This window comes from Lutjanus erythropterus, chromosome 4 (assembly GCF_056507025.1).
Source record: "Lutjanus erythropterus isolate fLutEry1 chromosome 4, fLutEry1.hap2, whole genome shotgun sequence".
NCBI lineage: Eukaryota > Metazoa > Chordata > Actinopteri > Lutjaniformes > Lutjanidae > Lutjanus > Lutjanus erythropterus.
The window spans coordinates 5098832-5119637 of NC_139320.1; the positions used below are offsets into that span (position 1 = coordinate 5098832).

The following is a 20806-nucleotide window of genomic DNA, read 5'->3' on the forward strand; positions in this document are numbered from 1 at the left end:
TAAAACAAAGAACAGAACTGAAGGCTTTTCTCCATGGAAAAGATGTTTTCGTTGTTCTCCCAGCCAGCTTCGGCAAGAGTTTGATTTACCAACTAGCTCCTCTGGTTGATCTGATTGGTTGAAGTTAGCCTGTGTTAGACATGATAGACAGATGGTTCATCGAATCACCTGCCAAGTCTTTTCTGAAAGTACCTGCCCTTTTCCAAACAGTTTCTAAGGATGATTTTTCAGATGGTCCTGTGTAACAAACCATCTGCCATGTCAGATTATCAATTTTTACCAAATCAGTTAATTTCAGTGAAATAACTTTGATCAGTAGAATTGCTCTTGCACAGTTATTTCAACAGATATACAGTATGTAGCTAGATGGCGCAATGACTGCTTTGGCCTGTGGCTGCGTTACACCAGCATTGCCACCATATTGGTTCACCTATGACTGGTCTGTGAAAAAATACATGTAACACTGACTTACGATTCAAAGACCAATGTGGCGTCCATGTATATACATATCCCTGTAGTTCGTTCACTTAGAATGTAGCTTTGGTGAACTTTGCAAATTTGCGACTTTAAAGTGACGTTCATGTCTGAGTGAATATAGAGGGCATGGAAAGTCATCTTCAGGACACAAATGAATTTTGCAGTGCCACTTTCTGGTGTGACCAGGCAGTTACGATTGGAACACAATTATGTCAAGCAAATGTCAAGCATCTCCTGGTCTATTTCATAACTTCAAAGAACAAAATCCATCACATAGTGTTTTAATCAGGTGTCAGCCCCTTTTTATTTTTCTGCACACCAGACATCACAGCCCTTGACATATGTACATGTGATTCTCAAACTGATGTTAGGAGCAAAAAAAGGCTGAGTGGGAAAGTGTGGCAGGAGTATTGGTTTTGACAGAGGTAGTGCTGTGTGTTATACCAACCAAATGCCCATATTTTGACCTGACATGAATTCAGCTATTCATGTGCACAAAACACCCCACATTCATAAGGATCATACATACGCCACAGTTGTACAAATATAGTTCATACATCCAGGCTGTCAGAGCACGCCTGCTCATTTGTCAGCAAACACACCCTTTCAGGGGTCTGCTCAGTGTTAAATATATGGGCTCCTTGTAATCAGTGTCCCCTTCAGCTCATTATTAATGCCCTCTGGAAACCAACAACAGGACCAGGGAGAGGTCTTTTCCAAGGCAGCTTTAATTTCCCTTCTCTTTTCACCTCCACACCCTCTTTTCCTGCGACATTCATTAGTGCAGCATCAAAAGACATCTAGAGTGAGGGACAAAACACGCCAGCATGACTGGCTTCCTGCTGGTTTGGTCCCAAATGGATAAGAAGAAACAACACGTTTTATTCTATATGTTACCATTGTCAAGACAAGCAAGTCGATACAGTAAGTTCCCTAATTACTGTCAGCTGTTTTTTATCAGCATATTGAATTACTTTCCCCCTCTGCTACTGTGTAAATTTGTAGCCTAAATGAGTGACGGCCTTTCTTACATTCGCCAAATGTAAAATGTACTCACTGTCTCTTTATTTCTTGATTTCCCTCTTCCGTGTGTTGGACATAGACCACTGCTTGACATTTGTTCCCAGCTTGTGACCTCCGTGTCTTCTGTTTATTAACATACATACCGCTTCTGATGAAAGTATGCTTATATATTTGTTCCATGTCAGTTGATGGAAAAGGGCCTAATTCACACATTCTTTTTTTTTTTTAATTTTATGCTACATTTCAAAACTTTGCCTAAAATCAGCTTGAAAACTAGAAGTGTGCGGCCAGTAGGGTGCAGATCCCTGCCAGGCCAAGTTGGTGAAGCACCTACTGCAATGTCACAACTGCCAGATGCAACCAATAGAGATTTGACTCTGTGGTTACTAACACCTGTTTCTGTGGTGTGACAAACGCAGAACACACATTTATTGTTGCTTTATAAGATCTTTACCAATCTGTGGCTGTTCATGGTTTTGTGTGTTGTTGTGTATGTTCGTGCAGGCCCTCTTTGGGTTTGTCTCCTCTCAGTTGCCCACATCACTGTGTGTTTGCACACCACTTGATCTAACAAACCAGCATAATCAGCCCCCAAGAAAACACATGCACACACATACAGTCCATGTGTGTTTACCTGATCTGTGTGCAAACATGAGCATGTATGTGCTGTGCCATCAGCACTCAGGTCGGCACGCAAGCATATGGCACAAGTATCCCTCAATGACTACATACTGTAATCAAGGACGCACATATAGGACATATATGTATATGCACAACAGCCTTGTAATTGTCACATGCTCTTATTCTTCTGCTGTCATAATACATTGTAAATATGTAAATATTCACTTCTGATGTTGTTAATTTTCTCAGTAGTTTTGGAGGTTTGTATTTTCCAGTGAAGAATTTAAATGCACACATATGTGATTCTTCAGCATATCCTTCCAAGTTATGGGCATTATTTGCTGCTCTCCAACAGCCACAAGATCATTAGTGAGGTCCAGCACTGATGTTGGGCTATGAGGTCCAGCTCGCAGTTGGCTTTCCAGTTTATCCAAAAAGATGTTGGATGGGTTTGAGGTTAGGGACCCAGCCCACACTATGAAAGGGATGTATACTTATGTTGGACTACATAGTGTAATGTTGGAATCTATGCAGTCCTTATATATGATCATTAAAAAAACGTAAAGTACTCACAAGAGACATATTGAGGGCAGAGAATCGGAGCAGCAGCAGCAGTATTGTGTTCACTTTACCGCACTGTTGTGACGAAAAGAGACCCTAGCCAGAAGGCAAGGCTCTTGATCTACTGCTCAGTCTTTGTTCCTACTCTCACCTATGATCATGAAGGGGGGTCATGACCAAAAGAATGAGACCACTGATACAAGTGGCCAAAATGTTTTTTCTCAGGAGGGTGGCTGGCATTTCCATTTGCGTAGAAAGGAGCCAGTTGAGGTGGTTCAGGCATCTTGTGAGGATGCCACCTGGTCGCCTCCCCAGGGAGGTGTTCCAGGCACATCCACCTGGGAGGAGGCCACGGGGCAGACCAAGGACTAGGTGGATGGATTATATCTCCACCCTGGCCTGGAAAGCCTTCGGCATCCCCCAGTCAGAGCTGGTTAAGATAGGTTGGGATAGGGATGTCTGGGGTCCCCTGCTGGAACTGTTACCTCCGTGACCTCACTTCGGATAAGTGGTTGACGATGGATGGGTGGACAAATCAGTAGGGCCTTTAGCCAGGTTTCCACCCGAAGTACCTGGAAATTTTAGTCCCAGGATCTACGTTTTTAAGGAACTAAAAGTTTCTTTCAGCCTGTTGCTTTCTGCATTTCCTCCGCTAGGGCCAGTGAAGAATACAAATGCGAAATAACACCTGGACTGTCTGCAGTGCATCTGTCATATGCTAAAAACAATTGGTTTGTGGTGGCAGATTCTTGAAATTGATGCAAGATCTTGACCAATCACAAATGTTCAGCACTGCAGCCCTCACCCCCAAAGTCCCCCCCCCCCTTAATGAGTCTTTCACAGGTAAAACAATGCCCCTGCTACTTAATTTCCTTTCTCTGGTCCCTGCAGTGGCAACTCACTGAGTTCCTCTAAAGGTTCCTAGTCCCTGGGGAAAGTTCCTGCGGTAGAAACACAGCTTTTGATTAGACACTCCCTGCCTGGTAAAAAACGTTTTTCAAATTCTACACACCCGCTTTGTACCACTGCCTTTGTGTTATGAATTTATAGCCTTCAAAGCCAAGATGAAATAACCCTGATGACATCACTATGACATCAACAGTTATTTTCTCTGACTTTAGAAACAGGGGTGTTTCCAGACTTTTTTGATTTGGGTGGCACAAGTGGGGCACTGGGTGGCATGAAGTATGCATGCGCCTACACACATACACACGAGCTTGAGCACACACACTCCATCATGGAAAAACACTTTACTTATTTTCATGATTTATTATTTAAGTTAATTAAGCTTGTAAAAAAAAGGAGAAGAAGAAAGTAGACTATGTACAAAAGAAAACACATACATATTTAAAAATACTCATTAATCAGTAGGTTCAAACTAAGATTCCGCCTCTCAGTGGACAGATAACCAATACTTAACCAGTAAATACTTGAGGATAATTGGGTGGCCCCCCTATACACTCCCCTCTAGAAACGCCCCTCTTCAGAAAGCTTCCTCTAGAGCTACAGGACACATCATGCAACTGTTTTCACAGTTAATCATTTAGTTTTTTATATTATTTGTTTATTTTTTAGTATTAGCTCTCATCTCAGTTTCTCACTAGCAAAATCAACATTGTTCCATGGCACAGAAAGGACCACAGCTGATCAATGTCCAGCTTTAACAGTGCAAACAGACTTTCATTGTGATACTACTGTGTTACATCAGAGTCAGGCTGAACGCAGACACAAGGCAGACAACAAATAGCAAATCGCAACCAGGTGTGCATCCAAAGGTGGGAGTAGCTCCAGTCAGTGTCCAAGTGCCACTCTGAGACCTCTGATTTACATACACGAAAGTACGAGGATACAAGTGTGATTGAAAAAACAGTTATTCTTTAATGCCTTAAGGGTAAACACCATTACAGAGACATGGTAACAGGAACACAGACCACTCTCAAAGGTTCTTTCTAAAGATAAGAGCACAAAAACTGCAGATATAGGCATCCTAAAGTTAGACAATTTAGATGAGACATGAGAAATTCCATTCTTCATTAATGTTAAAGGGCTCCACTGTCAAGCTGAGAGGCACCTGATATTAGCTACATTTTTTCTGAAAGATGCGCAGAGAACCCTTTTTCTACATGATTGTTCCATCACAGGGCCAACAGTAACTTTAAAAATGTTGATGGGTGTGAGAAAACTGCATTCTAGTCTTTGGGGATACATGACAGTCCATTTTAGAACATGAATATTAAGGTTAGGCTTCAAGGAAATAATTGTTTGTGTTAGTGTCTGCGAGCGAGCGTGTGCATGTGTGTGTGAAAGTGGGACATGTTGCAGACATACAAGTCATAGCTCGCTGTTAAAGTATTAAGCCTAATGTGAGCAGAGCACTGCTGCTGTCTAATTTGACACGCTTTGAATTAGCTTAGTGGGCAGTAAGTGTGTGTGTGTGTGTGTGTTGGGGTCATCTGCGGACTGGTCTGCAATTAACTGCGTACAGGTTAATGCGTCTTCATATCTGACTGCCATATGTTCTGGTGTGGGAGTGTATGTGCATGCACATGTGTCAGGGTGTGTGTGTGGTAGTGAGTAAAGTGCCTTGAGGCAGACCCCGGTATTGATGGGGATTACTAACACTTAGCCGACACCACTGAGACTGCAAAGGGAGTAAATGATTTAGAAGCACTGGCCTTAATGTAATGAAAGAAAGGCCCTGCCTGTCAAGAACACACACACACATACACACACACGCCTACCTATGGGTGCTAATCCTGTGAGCTTACATCTCCATTAACACTAACACTGCACCACAAACCTACTCCGCCAGCCTAGCTAGCACTCTCAGTGTTTCCCTGAGGATATCAGAGACACTCTCTCTCGCTCTGTGTCTCTCTGACACACACATACAGACACACACCGCCTGAGGGGATGTCAGTATGGGTTCACAGCACAGTCATAGAAGTGTGTGCGCAAGTGAAAGTCTATTAAAAGTGTGTTTTTGTGAAGTTATCTATATAACGTGAATTGTCTCATTGTGCTTGGGTATGAATGAGTGTGCCCTGCATTAGCACCATGCTGGGGTATACAGTACATACAGTATGAGATAAGGCTGATGTACCAAGCATACACTGACCTTTCAATGACATTTACTACTGATATGATGGAGCTCCCACATGTCCTTCAGCTGCATAAAAACAGGACAATGGAAAATGGTATTTCAATTGCAGACTTCATATGGTCAGATCCAACCTTGTCTGCAAACAATTAAGTCCATTACAACAGCAAATACACTTAAAAGTCCAATGCCACTGAGATTATTATAACATAGAAGCATGTTTATTGACTATTGCTAACTGCAACACACTGCATTCAAACACTGAACATACCAGCAAAATCTTCACTGTCAACTTATTTTATTTGAGTTCTTTGAATATCCTGGTTACTTAACCAGAATAAACAATTAGGATATTTAAGGCATCAGTGTCTTTCAAATGGATACAAAATACATTATTATGGGTAGGGAGAGACTGTGGTCTTGGATATGTATTAAATAAATCAACACTGACATGATACAGAATATAATAACTTTTTCAAGATTTCACACCAAAACTATTGTGTCTTAGCTTGACACGCCAGTTGGTTTGTTACACAGAACCATCTGGGAAGTGGTCCTTAGAAACTGTTTGGAAAAGGGCAGGCACTTTCCAAAAAAAAAAAAAAAACACTTGGCAGGTGACTGGATGAACCATCTGTGTGTCATGTCTAATATGGGCTAACTTCAGCCAATCCGATCAATTGCCTAACTTTTAGATTTGTTAAAACTTAAATGTTACTTTGTGAAGCAGCTGGATTCGCAAGCCCACACGAGAATCCATCTTGCCAGGCTTCAAGTTGTCTGTTTGAGTCTGCGCCAAAAGTAGTACAGCCAACCAGTGTCCAAGGAGGGACCACTGGCAGCTACAGGTGTGGTTTTAGGTGTGATGACAGTGAGAAGCATCCATAGAAGTGACTCGTCTTGATCAAACAATGGCAGCTCGTGAAGAGGTTAGCATAGATACTGTGAGAGCTTCAGTTCTATCAGAACTGCAGAGTATTTCTTCATTGAAAGAAGAGCAAAGAACGACACTGAAGGCTTTTCTCCATGGAAAAGCTGTTGCTCTTCTGCCAACCAGCTTCAGCAAGAGTTGTCTGCTTGGTACCAGTCTTCTCCTTCACTGCCTTTCTTAGTGCATTGATTCATTTATGACCCCATTTCCACTACCAACTGTCAACTGAACAGCGTAACACCAACTGGAGAATTTAAATCGCACCAAACGCTTACTGGTACGCATGCATTATTTACAAAAAAAGGGACTGTTATGCCCACCTTCAGGAACCCAAAATCAAAAATTATTGATTGATTATTTGCTTGCTAGCATGTTTGTCACCAACTTCTTGTTCGCATCACTTGAAATTTTACTGTCCTTAAATAACAAATAACAGAAGGTTCAAGCATATTCTCTTAATTAAATTCAATCCAATGCAACACAACCATGACCTAGTCTCTAAACTGACCAAAGAGTTTGTCTTAAGTCGTAACAAAAACAGAACATGATTAGCTTAACAAAGACAGGATTTGTTGCAAACCTGTTGCAGTGGATCACAGGTTTTAAAGGTGTGCCTAATAAACTCAGTGTAGTTCCCACCTGAACTACCCCCTGATTTACGATCTGTTTGTTAGTAACAGACTGTTCCTGTTTTCCGAGTGCCTGACTTCCCAGTAACACCACTTGGGTACACTCTCTCACTCTCAGACACACACACACACACACACACACGCACCATTACATATTATACAGCACCCATAATAAAGGAATTAGTTCGATCAGCCGCCTCGCACTAAAGCCTAATTGAATTAGCATTAACCCTGCATTAGCTTCTTTACTGCACAGGTTACCCAGAAACAGTGGCACGAGGCCTGAGAACACTTTGTACCTTCACCTGTGTGTGTGTTTTTGTTAGACCTTTCAGTCTTAGATCTTCCAGACGGGGACATTTTTGCGGCATGAAATGAATGCGGCTGTCCTTCTGTTCCATAAGAGGCTATTTTATTTCTAAACTGTGTATACAGTTAAATATGCTACATGTAGCATTTCTATGAGACATTTAACTGCCTTTGCACAGCAGTACACCACAGGTACTGGCTCAGAGATACAGATGAGTGAAAATTAAGGAAACAAGCTAAACCCTCGGTGGCCTCACTGAACACATTTTTGGCCATAACTCAATATTTCATGTGCTAATTATAACAATATTACAAGCAATATCTAATAGGATAAAATGATAAGGTGATGACATTTTATATCCAAAAGGTCAAAGGTCAACCTCACTATGACATCATAATATTCAGCTGTCTATCAGTCCTCTGTCCTTCTCTGTTACAATAGTCTTTAAGTGAAGACAGCATGTTTCTCACTGTAAAATATTCACTGGAATTACACACTTAGTGAGAACTTCCATTTTGCCAAAAAAAAAAAATTGACCTTTAATTAGATTCCATAAAAGTCACAGATCAGTATAGTTGTAAGTTCCATATTAAATTCATTCAACAGACATTATGAGTCTGGACAGACATGGATGTAAACTGTAACTTGACTGGCTGGTGGAGGCAGTAATTCTATTTTTTGACTGCTCTGTTTTATTTGACCATTGCTAGTTGACTTCTCACTCTTCTTAAAGTCCCTGTAAAGGAGAAACACATTATAGTCACATGTGAAAAGACTGAGAACTATGTAGTGCTGAATTGTGGAGTTAGACCTTTGGACTGTTACACACAGTTTTTGTGTTCAGGATTTTTTGGGCAGACCTGAAACATGGCTCGGTGACGTGCCGGGGCATATCATTCAAGTTTGGCTGGATGGTTAATAAAACATATCTCTGTGGTGTGACAAATTCAGGATACACATTTATTGTGGCTTTACAACACACATCAAATTCAAGGTCCATGGGCCAGATGTGGCCCATGGACCTTGAATTTGATTGATACAATTACATACAGCCCGCGAGATAATTTCATGTGTCTATTATGAATGCTCCACCAGTAAATAGCACTCCCACCACTCATGCTACAAATCCCACCAACCCTTCTTCCCACTGCTTTAATGACACACCGATCAGAGGTCAGTGGATGAATGCATCAGTCAGTGCTTTTGCAGTGACACTTAAGCTAACCCCCAAAATAAATGTCCAAGTGAAAAGTGGACTTTGAAAACAGGGACTTTCAAAGCAGGTGGGAGGCAGAGGACCTGTCTGTGCGCCTTGTTTGTGGAGCTAATGTGGTCGTAATTAAAGAATATAACATAAGACACTATGAGGCATAACATCAGGTACAAAAGTACAAAGACCTGGACCTACAGCAGAAGCTACAGAAGGCAGAAGAGGTTAAAAAGAGTCTGGTGTCACAGCAGGCTATGTTCACGAAAGCAAAATCACAAAGTGAAGCTGCCATGAAAGCTAATTTTATAGAGGCAGAAGAAATAACCAAATCAGCCAAATCAGGCCGGACATTCACGGAGGGAGAGTTTTTGAAGCTCTGCATGATTAAAGTGTGCAACGTCAGGTGTCCAGACAAAAAGCATTTTCAAATGTAAGCCTCAGCAGAAATACTGCTGCTGATCTTAATATGTGAGCTTCAATATTCTGAGCCTGTTTTATGTTACTGTTGAAGAAAAAAATGACTTTAAATTTTATTTATTTTATTGAGGAAAAGTTGTTGCAGTCTGGCTGTTTAAATTCATATTTCTGAATAAATCATAGCCAGTTTTAGACTTTTCAATAAATGTTAATCCTGTTTGGCCCACAATTTAGACTGTGTTTCTGACGAGTTCACTCCTCTACTTTGAACTGTTGTCTACTGAAAATAGAGAAGCTAAGCAAATTGACTGGCCACACTATTGTTATCAAGCAGTGTCACTATTACGTGTATCTGAGAGGCGATTGTGATGTGCATGTGTGTTGTGTTTTCATGTCCAACTGTGCCATCCTAAGCCCCTGTTGTAAAGGTATACACACACACACACACACACACACACCAGCGCAGTGTGATTAAATCTTTAAGGAAAGTAGCACTGGCTGTAGGGATAAGTAGGGCCAGTACGTGGGGCCTAACAGCTGGGTGGAGAGTGGCTTTTAATCCTGTCGGGTTTTAACATGATGGAGGAAAAAAAAAAAACAATCCGGGGCGTGTGTTCTGATCCTCGTCCTCCTCCTGCCAACATCACATCCTCACATTCCCAAAGATTTACAGATAGAAATTAAAAAGAAAAAAAAAAACAAGTCAGTAAACACATTTGGATGCCAAGGAGAGATTCATCCCCCTTCACACCAATACAGTGTTTATATCAGGATGATTCCTCAAACTTCATTCCTGTTTGTATTTGTATTAGCATTATTGTTGTGTAGTGTATGATAATTATTGCATAATGCCTACACAGGTTGTGTAGTCAGAGCAACATGTTAGTCAATCTTAAGTCTCGCCTAAACAGGATGCATTCAGGTACAGTATTAAGTGTAGGTCACCCGTGTTTTAGCAGGGCCGAAAACTAAACACGTGTGAAAAATAGACGTGAAGTATAACAATTTATTTTATGGATATTGAAAGACTTACTGGTCACCATGCTGGCTGTGAATGTGATTTCATTCATAAGAGATAAAGGAGAATATCCACAGTTTTCATTCTGTGTAAAAATACATTAGCTTCAGGCTAAATATGAAGTTTCAGCAGTAGAAATGACTTAAAATAAGTGGCAATTTCTGAACTTACAGTCTTTCTGGTATAAATATCCACTTGTTATGTCAGTATCCCTCCTCACAGTAAGGAAAGATTTTGGAAACAGAAAGAAGTCGTTTCACGGTAAAATCAAAGTCAAATTTTATTAGTCACGTATGCTGTCATACGAGTACAATGTGTAGTGAAATAATGTTATTGTCTCCAGTAGATTGCAAAAGTAGTTAAAATGGAGTAATACATGTAAAACAGGAGAAAATATAAACTTATAAGGTGAAACAATGAGTCTAACAGTAAGTTCAAGGTCACTTTGATATCAGTCAGAAATTTAACTTTTCAAGAAGCAAATGTACATATTTATGTATAATTTGATGTGTACTTAATGTAATATTAATATTTTTTAGAGTTATAAATATATAAAATAGAAAATGTTTTACAACAATGGTGGCAGTGTACTGCACAGTTTTGACAAATGTGTACAGTTTTTATAAATGTTTTAATAAATGTGGAGCATATATATCCATATATGTGTATATATATATATATATATATATATTTTATTTATTTTTTTCTTCACTCACTGATCGATTGTTTTGTGGTCCATAAAATGTTGTAAAATGTTGATCAGTGTTTCCCAAAGTCCAAGATGACATCCTCAAGTGTCTTGTTTTGTCCACAACCGCAAAATATTCAGTTTACTGTCAGAGAGGAGTAAAGAAACCAGAAAATATTCACATTTAAGAAACTGGACTTTTTTTTCCTTTCAAAAATGTCTGATCAATCGATTAAAAGATAACAGAAGGAGAAATAGTAGGCCTGACGAGTGTGCACCAGGGCCCTTCTTAATAACATGAACTATATTTTGTTATACTAAGAGGTGTTTCTGTTATTTAGCCTACTCTCACTGATGTAAATGAGGTGGGCAAAATAACAGAAATATCTCTCAGTATAACACAAAACAATTTAACAGCACCACAACTATATCCCCCCCAAAATGAGCCCACTGTTGAGTCAGCACCACTGTAAGACATTGGTAGTTTCAGTCTAAAGCTATCAGTATCGGCCTTCAAATACCCATATTGGTCAAAGCCCGCTCTGATAAACCTAAAGCTCTTCCTAACCTTCTGCCAAGCTCTTATCATCCAGAAAAGCCACCGCTGTCAAAACCTTTGATCTGCCTGGCTCACTGGCTATCAGGGAGCAGACTACTGTGTGTGTGTGTGTGTGTGTGTGTGTGTGTGTGTGTGTGTGTGTGTGTGTGTGTGTGTGTGTGTGTGTGTGTGTGTGTGTGTGTGTGTGTGTGTGTGTGTGTGTGTGTGTGTGTGTATACCCCGAAGCCTGGCCAATCTCAGCTCCGCTGCAGGCCAGTGACAGGTGCTAATGCTGGGGCGAGAGGCTGCACGGGCCTCCATGCTCCCCGCTGTGATAATACTGACCGACCTCCAGAAGCATACAAACACACACGCTCGGCCTCAAACACAGCGACTTAGCTTCCAGATAACTTTACTGCACTTCAGAGACAAACTGTGTGTGTGTGTTGGATTGATTTTTCAAAGGATTCCCCTTTAGTGCCAGCAGGCCCTCCATCAAAGAGGGCCAGGAGAGCCTGGGAGAGGTGTGCGGGTGTGTGTGTGTGTGTGTGTGTGTGTGTGTGTGTGTTTGTGTGTGTGTGTGTGTGTGTGTGTGTGTGTGTGTGTGCAGGGTTGGGAGGGTTCCTTTAAAAAGGTATTCTGATAGAGTACTAATTACTTGTTCAAAATGTAGTCAGTAACATAATCCAAGTATAATATTATTATAAGTAACATAATTTGATTACTTTCCATCACTTTTGCATTGCCTCAATATAAAATAAGGTAAAACTGTTTAGCCTAATGATAGTGTTTTTAGGACTGCAACTAATGATTATTTTCATCATCGGTTCACCGGTCAGTTATTTTCTCAATTAACTGATTAGTTGTTTGGTCCATAAAATGTCAGAAAATGGGGGGAAATGCTGATTAAAGCTCAAGATGACGTCCTCAAATGTCTTGTTTTGTCCACAAATCAAAAGTATTCAGTTTACTGTCAGAGAGGAGTAAAGGAACCAGAAAATATTCACATTTAAGAAGCTGAAATCAGAGAGTTTTGACTTTTTTATTAATTAAAAAATGACTCAAAGTGATTAATCAAATATTAATAATAAATTAATCGTTGCAGTTGTAAGTGTTTTATGTTGGTTGTTAGGTTTATTAGTTTGTCCAGCTGTTCCTTCCTTTGTTGTGCGCAATTTATTGATTGATTGATTGATTGTTGTAAAGACAAAAAATGGCAACATTTCAGTGAATATAATCTGTTAATAATCTGCTACTCCTCAAGCCTGTGTGCCTTTTGCCTTAGAGGTGATATGATGTTTTCATGTTCTGCATGGTGGTTGATTTAATGCCGGATAGCTGGGATGTGCGTGTGTGTGTGTGTGTGTGTGTGTGTGTGTGTGTGTGTGTGTGTGTGTGTGTGTGTGTGTGTGTGTGTGTGTGTGCGCGCGCCTTTGTAAAGGCTGAATTGAATTGTGTAGCTGTAAAGGCCCATCTGGACAAGACAGCTTAGTGTTACTGAGTGAAGTGTGGCTCATTGCTTCTAAAGATACAACCCACTAAAACCTCCAGCTGACCATTTGCTGGAGGTTTTACATGCCTACATATTTTAAAATTTCATTAAATCAACCTTCTCAAAGCTTCCCACACGATTTTGAGCGTGTGGGTCGAGTTGCAGGATGATAGGATTGAGGCTCGTTCTGGTCAGGCCCTTGTGGCATTTATTGCAAAAACGTGACATGAATTCAAATCATTTTCTACATCATGTGAAATTTAACATAGCAAATTGCAACATGTCAAGTAAATCAATGATTCAGTTTATCTTTAATGTTTTAGTCGAGCCAGAAACTGAATACTTCAACATATTCTTCATCTTTTCTCGCAGTTGGTCTCAATCTGTGGCCATCCATGTTTCCTGCGCTTCCACAAAGAGATGTGCACACACACACACACACACACACACACACACACACACACACACACACACACACACACACACACACACACACACACACACACACACACACACACAGATTGTGCACAGGGATGTTGGTGTTTCCAGGAAGAGAGGATCTCTTCTGTCCTTGTCTTTACTTTTTCCTTTGATGTCATCCTGTCTGCCTTCTCACTGGGGTTTTGCTGATATCCACAAGACCACTCGAGCAACATTCCTGTGTGTGTCCACTTGTCTGAGATAGAGGAAGAAAGAGACAAAAAGTGTCTCCTAGAGTCAGGAACAAAGCACGTGTCCCTTCAAGTTTTGTTGAACATGTTTAGCATTTATGTGTTTATCATTTAGGGTTGACAGCCAAGGACTTGATAACTTGTTGAATAAGGCAGTTAATGTATTGTTAGGTTTGGTCATTTGTTAATCATGGGAATGATATCATTCAGATTCCATCTAATCACTCCTGATAGACTTTACAATTTTCTTTTAATTCACTGTGCACTCAAATCTGACTCTTAAGAGGTGAAATAGATGACGTGCATAAACCAATACCCTGTAGCGGGTCTGGAGGCATCCACTGCTGAGTAAACCAGAACACCAGTGGGTCTTGTGTCATTATGCATTCATTTTTATTTCGAGGAGGTTGGAGGTTAAAATGGGATGATATTATGGATGCAGTGGGAGTTAGCCTGAACTCTACGAAACTGAACTGTAAAATTAACGTTGTAAGTTAATACACAATTCACTGAAGTTAATGCTAGCTGACATGCTAACAAGCTGGCACGCTTTCCATTGTAAAGAGGTTGGGAAAGACTTGATTACATTAGGACACCCCTCAACTTGATTTGGCAAGATAACGTCACTTTAGCAACTAGTTAGCTAATGTTAAGTTAGTTAAACAGCATGTTAGGTAGTAGGCAGCAAACAAGATTTCCCTCCTTTCTATGATTCTGCTCAAAACTAGCATCTGTTGTACACTTTCTGGTCTCAGTCCAGTCTATGGGGAATTGTGCTGGCCCCTAACCCTAAACCCTGAACTTTAATCCTTGTTACTAAAGCAGACAGGCGAGTAAAACCCACACACATGTTATCATCAAAAAATAAAACATAAAAAAAACCCTCCTCATCCACTCAACTCTTCTGCTCTCTGAGGTTGGGTGCTGATGTAATGATTTGTGCTGCTACTTTGACATGGAACCCCAAGTCTTACAAAGAACTTTTGATTAAACCTTTCTTCAAAACAGGGATCTTTAGAAGCAAATGGTTCTGAATAGAGGTGCATGTCATTTTAAGGGTTAAATGTTTGGATGTTTATCTAAGATTTGATTCACCTCATGTCAGGTATTCCCACCACTGAACAGCTAAAGTCAAACTGAAGTTTTTTGGCTCATTTCATTTCCTGTGCACCGCTGTCTGTCACATATATCCTGAGTGTTGACAAGCACAATGATGCTGATATACAGGACTGAACTGATAATGATGATGAGTAGAAATTGAAGCCTTGAGGTCATATGTTTGTATAATTGTTTTTTCAGCGTGCTGAGTCACAGAAGCATTTCACTAACATCACCACTAAATCATCCCTGTCAGCCTTTATCACCTTGCAGTGCTGGCAGCCACAGTTACCAAGTCAGATGAACACACTAATAGAATAAACCAGTTGTTTTAGTATCTGCATGCCTGCTCGCCTGGCTGGCTTGTCACACACACACGCACGCACGCACGCACGTACACACACACACACTCAGAAACAGGTTGCAGACTCTCTGGCTCCAAAGCACAAGATCTCTCTGATTGCAGAAATTACGGCAGACAGAAAGGAGAAAAGATTAAGGTGCAGTGCAGCTCTGTGTGGATTTGGTTTGACAGGCATGAAGATTGTGTTGTGCTTACAGGTTGTTTGTTGTGTGTGTGTGTGTGTGTGTGTGTGTGTGTGTGTGTGTGTGTGTGTGTGTGTGTGTGTGTGTGTGTGTGTGTGTGTGTGTTTGTGACTTAAAAGCAGCTGATCTGCTGGACTCCAGTTCAACCGGTGTGTAGTAAATTCATTTATGTTGTGAAGTGGGAGGCCAATATATTCAGTGAAATCCACCTCTTAAAAAATTAAGAAAATATGCAAAATTTTTTACCATACTCTAATGAAAAAATGTTCAACTTCCCGCACAGCTGCTGTGAAAATACACTATCAGAAGATCAGTCTTCTATCAGGAGTCAGCTGCTCTGTGACGGTCACCATCCCAAATATGTTATGCAAGGAAATATGTAAGGCTTAGATATTAGCATATTTTGCAAATAAACATTTTTGTTGCATTATTAGAGTATTTGAGTTTTGCTGCATTATGTTTCCTCCCTTCTGATATCACTTAAGATTTCTTTAATCATACCAGTGACCTCTTCATCAGTGATGTTCCACTAATACACATTGCTGCTACAGCTGACTCATGCTTCTGTACTTAGGTCTTACAGGACTGGTTCTCATGAAATATTTAAAGTGGCATGAATACATACATGGAGTAAGATTATAGTGTAATAAAATTTTTACTATTTACATTTTTTGTGTATTTAAATTCTGCACAGCAAATTCAGAGTTTTTCTTCTCAGCACTTTAGACCTGAAACATGGCTCAGTGATGTGCCAGAGACATGGTCCCCCAACTCTATGCAAGCCCCACGAACCAACACACAAACGACACCGTCTCACCATCCCCTCACCCTCCCTAACGGTCACTTACGAACGCACCCTCAGTAACTCTCTCAGTCCAAATCAGCCCAACAGTTCACTTCAGCTCACTTCAGTTCCAACAACCCCACACAGAAGAAAAAAAAAACATCCTGTCACCATCCTCTGGCTCTGGTGGCTCAAACATGTCTGGACATGTCCAATAAAGCTGCTAGACAGATAGTCCATGCTTCAGGTGGTTTTCAGGATGTAGTGGTGTTTGACACTGAGACACTGGAGTTGACACATATATTTGATGCAGACCTGATATATTTGATTTTGCCCAAATACCCGTGACTCAGCTTATTAGTGGACAGTTGGCAAAACAGCTAATATCTCTGCATCGCTCACTCAGTAATCAAAAGAGTCTCAACCCTGTGTTTGCTCTTTGCATGCAGGTGCGTTTGACGGACGTGGTGTGACCCTGCTGGAAGTATGTGGTAGCTGGCCGGAGAGCTTCGGCGTGCCGCGGCACAACATTGGCTCAGCAGACGCCACCGACGAAGGACTCCGGGAGAGACTGGCCGACGCCATGTCTGAGTCCCCATCCAGGGATATAGTAGGATCTGCTACAGGTCAGTGGACAACAGACAACACGCAAACACACGCAAACACATGCACACACTTCCACTTACCTAAAACTTCTACTCATCTATTTTCTGTTTGTTTTTCACCCGGGGGTTATACACTGGAGGATGCATTTCAAAAAGCTTTCACAAAGAGTTAGGTCCCTATCTTATGGTGATCTAAGAGTTTTAATTTATTCAAGACATGTCCAAACCCAGCTTTGCCACCTTGCAGCATGGGTACACAGACTGGGATACACCTCATCAGCTGCACACAAGTGTCTTGATTAATTCTTGGGTGTATTCTGGGCATAACATGCAATAAACAATCATAAAGTCAGCTCTCATCACCTTTAAGAAGGAGATGCTCCTGGAACGCAAGCATTGGCAGTATGATTTCAGAATATGGATGAAGGAAACAAAATCAGACAGTGTTTCTGAAGTTTGACACATGAATTACGGTTATCCAACAGGTATATCCAACCAGAATCTGGCTGAGACAGAAGTACACATACCTTTTTCTCCTAAGGTCAGGCCGTTCTCGTGGTCACATGTACAGTAATGTCTGGTTCATTTTGTATGTTATGGATCATATTTGTTTAATCCTTTTTCTGGATCCCAGTTAACACGCAGACACAAACACTACAGCTGTTCCAGCTGTTATGCTGACTGACCTATTAAAGACAATCTGACAGCTGTGATCCTGTCCTGCGTGCACTTTGCAGGTCTATTGAGATTTTTTAGGCTTTATGATTATAACAATAATTCCTTATTCCTTATTAGTGAGAATTAATATACATACGCACAGGTGAGCAGAAAGACTTCTGTCTTATGTTTTGTTAGTCTCCCACACTGGCTCATTGTGTTAAAGGACACGACTAGGGCGACTTTATATCGGCGCTGCTTGGTTCAGTGTAAAAACACAATGCCAGCTTAAAGATGAGCCCTAATTGCGGTGATACTGCAGAATCTCTTTGTGAAAAGAGGTACTGACTATGGATAAGTACCTCATACAACCTCATTTCACATATTACAAACTATCTCTTTAGGAAATTTCTTGAAGCTGTGGCATAACATAAATTTCAAGGCAAAAATATTTTCATAAAATGCTTTATGCACTATGAGTGTGTTGAGTTTACATGTCATACTGGTAGATCTTGGAGTAGTGTGTGTCCTGATGCTTTCACACACAAACAGCACTCATCACTGGTGCTCTGGGTCACTGGTTTTTGTTGTAATTCATTATAAATCCCATTATAAATGCGTCCAGCGCAGCTGAGCGCCTTGTTATGTAGCCTGACTTCCTCACTGTGGCATTAGCCAGCGTACAGTGCTGCCAGGTCAAGGTCCGGTGATGGATGAGCCCAACTCTGGAAGGATGTTCTGGTTCTCTCAGTGTCTGTGTGTGTGCTTAGCTTTGGCATATCTGCACATACCTTGCTTTACTTTTAGGTTTCCTGCCTGTGTGTGTGTGTGTGTGTGTGTGTGTGTGTGTGTGTGTGTGTGTGTGTGTGTGTGTGTGTGTGTGTGTGTGTAGCAGACATGCCGTTGGCCCTGACCGTCCAAATGGTTAACTCGTTTAGGAAGCGGCAGTGCTCTCTCTTTCTCTTTCCCCCCTCCTTAAGTGAACAAGAGTTCCTTTGATTTAAATGTGTGTTTGGGGTGGGGGGGGGGGAGTCACTCCATAGAGGCAGCCACAGGGGTGGGGGTGTGGTGGGGAGGGTGTTGGGGTAGGGGAGTGGGGGGTCACAGGGCCCTAATGGATTTAGCATCGACTATCACCCCCCCAACCATCTCCAGCCATATCCAGTCCAGTCCCCCCCACACCCCCACCTCTCTTTTCCTTCTCTCTGTTTGGACTTAACCTCGTTTGTAGCCTCTCTCTCTGTTTCTCTCTCTCTCCTCATCACTCTTTTTTACTGCACCCCCCCCAAATGTTTTCTTCATTAGATTACATGTTGGAGACTCCCGGACACTAGTAGTCAGTCGCCTCTTGTTCTTGCCCCCCCACCCACCATCGCCTCACATCTCGACTGCCCCCCTCCACCCCTTTAATGCAACACAAAATTCATTACTGATCACATTACATCAAAATACACCCATGATACACACACGCACTCGTCCCTGCGCCTTGAGCTGTCCTGAAGACATCATCCACAGGGAATGTGATGGACATGTTGGTTCCTCCTTCCATTCATACAGACAGACAGACAGACAGACATACAGACAGACAGACAGACAGGCAGGGAGGCTTCGGTCTCTGTAGGCTAATCTAATAGCACAGCACTTCTGCACTGTAACATATAGGAAGTGTTCCTGCATCTGCTGGAAGGACCAGAGTGCCATGGATACATGAAAAATAGGATCTGGTTGGGTCAGTGCTAGAAGCGGCGAGGTCTAGAAACATAAGTGCTCTTCACATAATCCTCTCAGATAATGCAGTTTTTATTAAAACATCGTCAATGACGTGTTCAGTGTCTGTTTTTGTCTAAAGATGGCGGCTGAACACACTAAGAGCAAGCTAACCAAAGCTAGCAGCAAAGATGTAGTAGTAAACTTTCAAATATTGTTGCATCAAAAGGAGGAATTATTTACGCACACACATTTATGACTGAAACAACTTGTTAGGATAGTTCAGATGCATTAGCATTTTTCTGGAGTCTTCCCTTGTCACTAAGGTAATACAACGTGCATGCTAACTTTGTAAATAAGCTGTGTCCTCCGTTAGCCGTGTTGTGCTGTCCACACAGCAAAACTGCCGGAAACAGACCGAGGAAGTCCAAGAGTGATGCCGCAATATAGATCAGTTGTTGGTCAGCTGTTCACCTTTGCCACAGAATTGATGCATAAAAGTGAAACAGTTTAGTGAGAGCCAAACTCACAGCGTTTGTAAACATGTGATGTGATGCAAGAGGGAAAGACACGTGGCGACTGATAGACCCAATCAAAGCGCACCGCGATGTTTGCGCTATTGCTTCCAAAGGGCTGCCCGTCCAGACTAAAATGCTACCCAGGAGTTTTAAACCTGAAATGGGGCCAACAGCATTTCCAAACGTCTCTGATTTACATGTCCAGAATCACTTCTCTTCTACCGTACAAATCAGTACATTTTGACTTTAGTGTCCGAGTCTAGGGCTGCACAGTTAATTGATATTTTATCAAAATCACAATATGGCTTTCTGCAATTTTCAAATGGCAGGAGGTGCAATATTTGTTTAAGGCAGAATGTGTGTCAGAAAACTTTCAAATGAATGAATGTGTTGAGGCACATATGTCCTATCCTATAAATCAGATTCTAGACTTCTACAGATTCCTGCAAAAAACATCACACCAAAGTTATTTGACGTGTTTTTCAATCAAAATAAGAATAATGATGGAAAGATTATCATTACCTCTAATATCGCAAATCATATTGCAACTGAAATATTAGTCAAAATAATTGCATTAGATGCTTTTTCAGATTCATTCAGCCCTAATGAAGTCTGTGCATTTACAGCAGACTTGTGCACAGTCTGTCAGGGAACATAAAGAACACTAATTCAGATTAAATAAAGGCCTCATATTCTGAAACATTACTATTGATGAAAGCTGCATTGAACCAGGTGTGCACGAGAGACCTCAAACTGTAGCTGAATGAATTAAACACACAGTGATGTGGAACACCAGGCGTTTCATTCATGCTTTTTAGTGTGGTATTCCTACACAGGACTTACAAATAATGTTAAAAACGTCTTCTTGGCCCAAGATCTGATTTCCTGTGGCTTTATATTGGAACGAGGCAACAGCCAACATGTCATCCCATCCACATATGATCCACACATGATACACTCCCCCCTGGGTTAGAGTGTCGAGAGACGGAGTTTTTTTTGCCAGAGTTGTGGCATTCAATTAATTATTTACAGTTGCTGGGATTTCCATGTTAATATATGTGCACTTAAAGTGTTTCCGTTGTGAATTGAGCTGTATGTGGTGTGTTTAAAGGCTCTCTCAATGTGTGTGTGTGTCTTGGCGTGAGACTTAGATGGGCAGAGGCAGATGGTATCTTGCTCAGTGTCTCCATTTGCTGGGAGCTGTG

General features: G+C 41.2%; 1 protein-coding gene across 1 annotated transcript in view; it reads left to right on the top strand.

The window, feature by feature from the left end:
• The window catches only part of bcas3 (BCAS3 microtubule associated cell migration factor), a 486530-nt gene that overhangs the window by 418637 nt on the left and 47087 nt on the right, over positions 1-20806 (top strand). The window contains exon 23 of the mRNA XM_084716803.1: positions 16564-16740. Coding sequence (XP_084572929.1) covers positions 16564-16740 — 177 coding nt within the window. The remainder of the gene's footprint in view (positions 1-16563; positions 16741-20806) is intronic.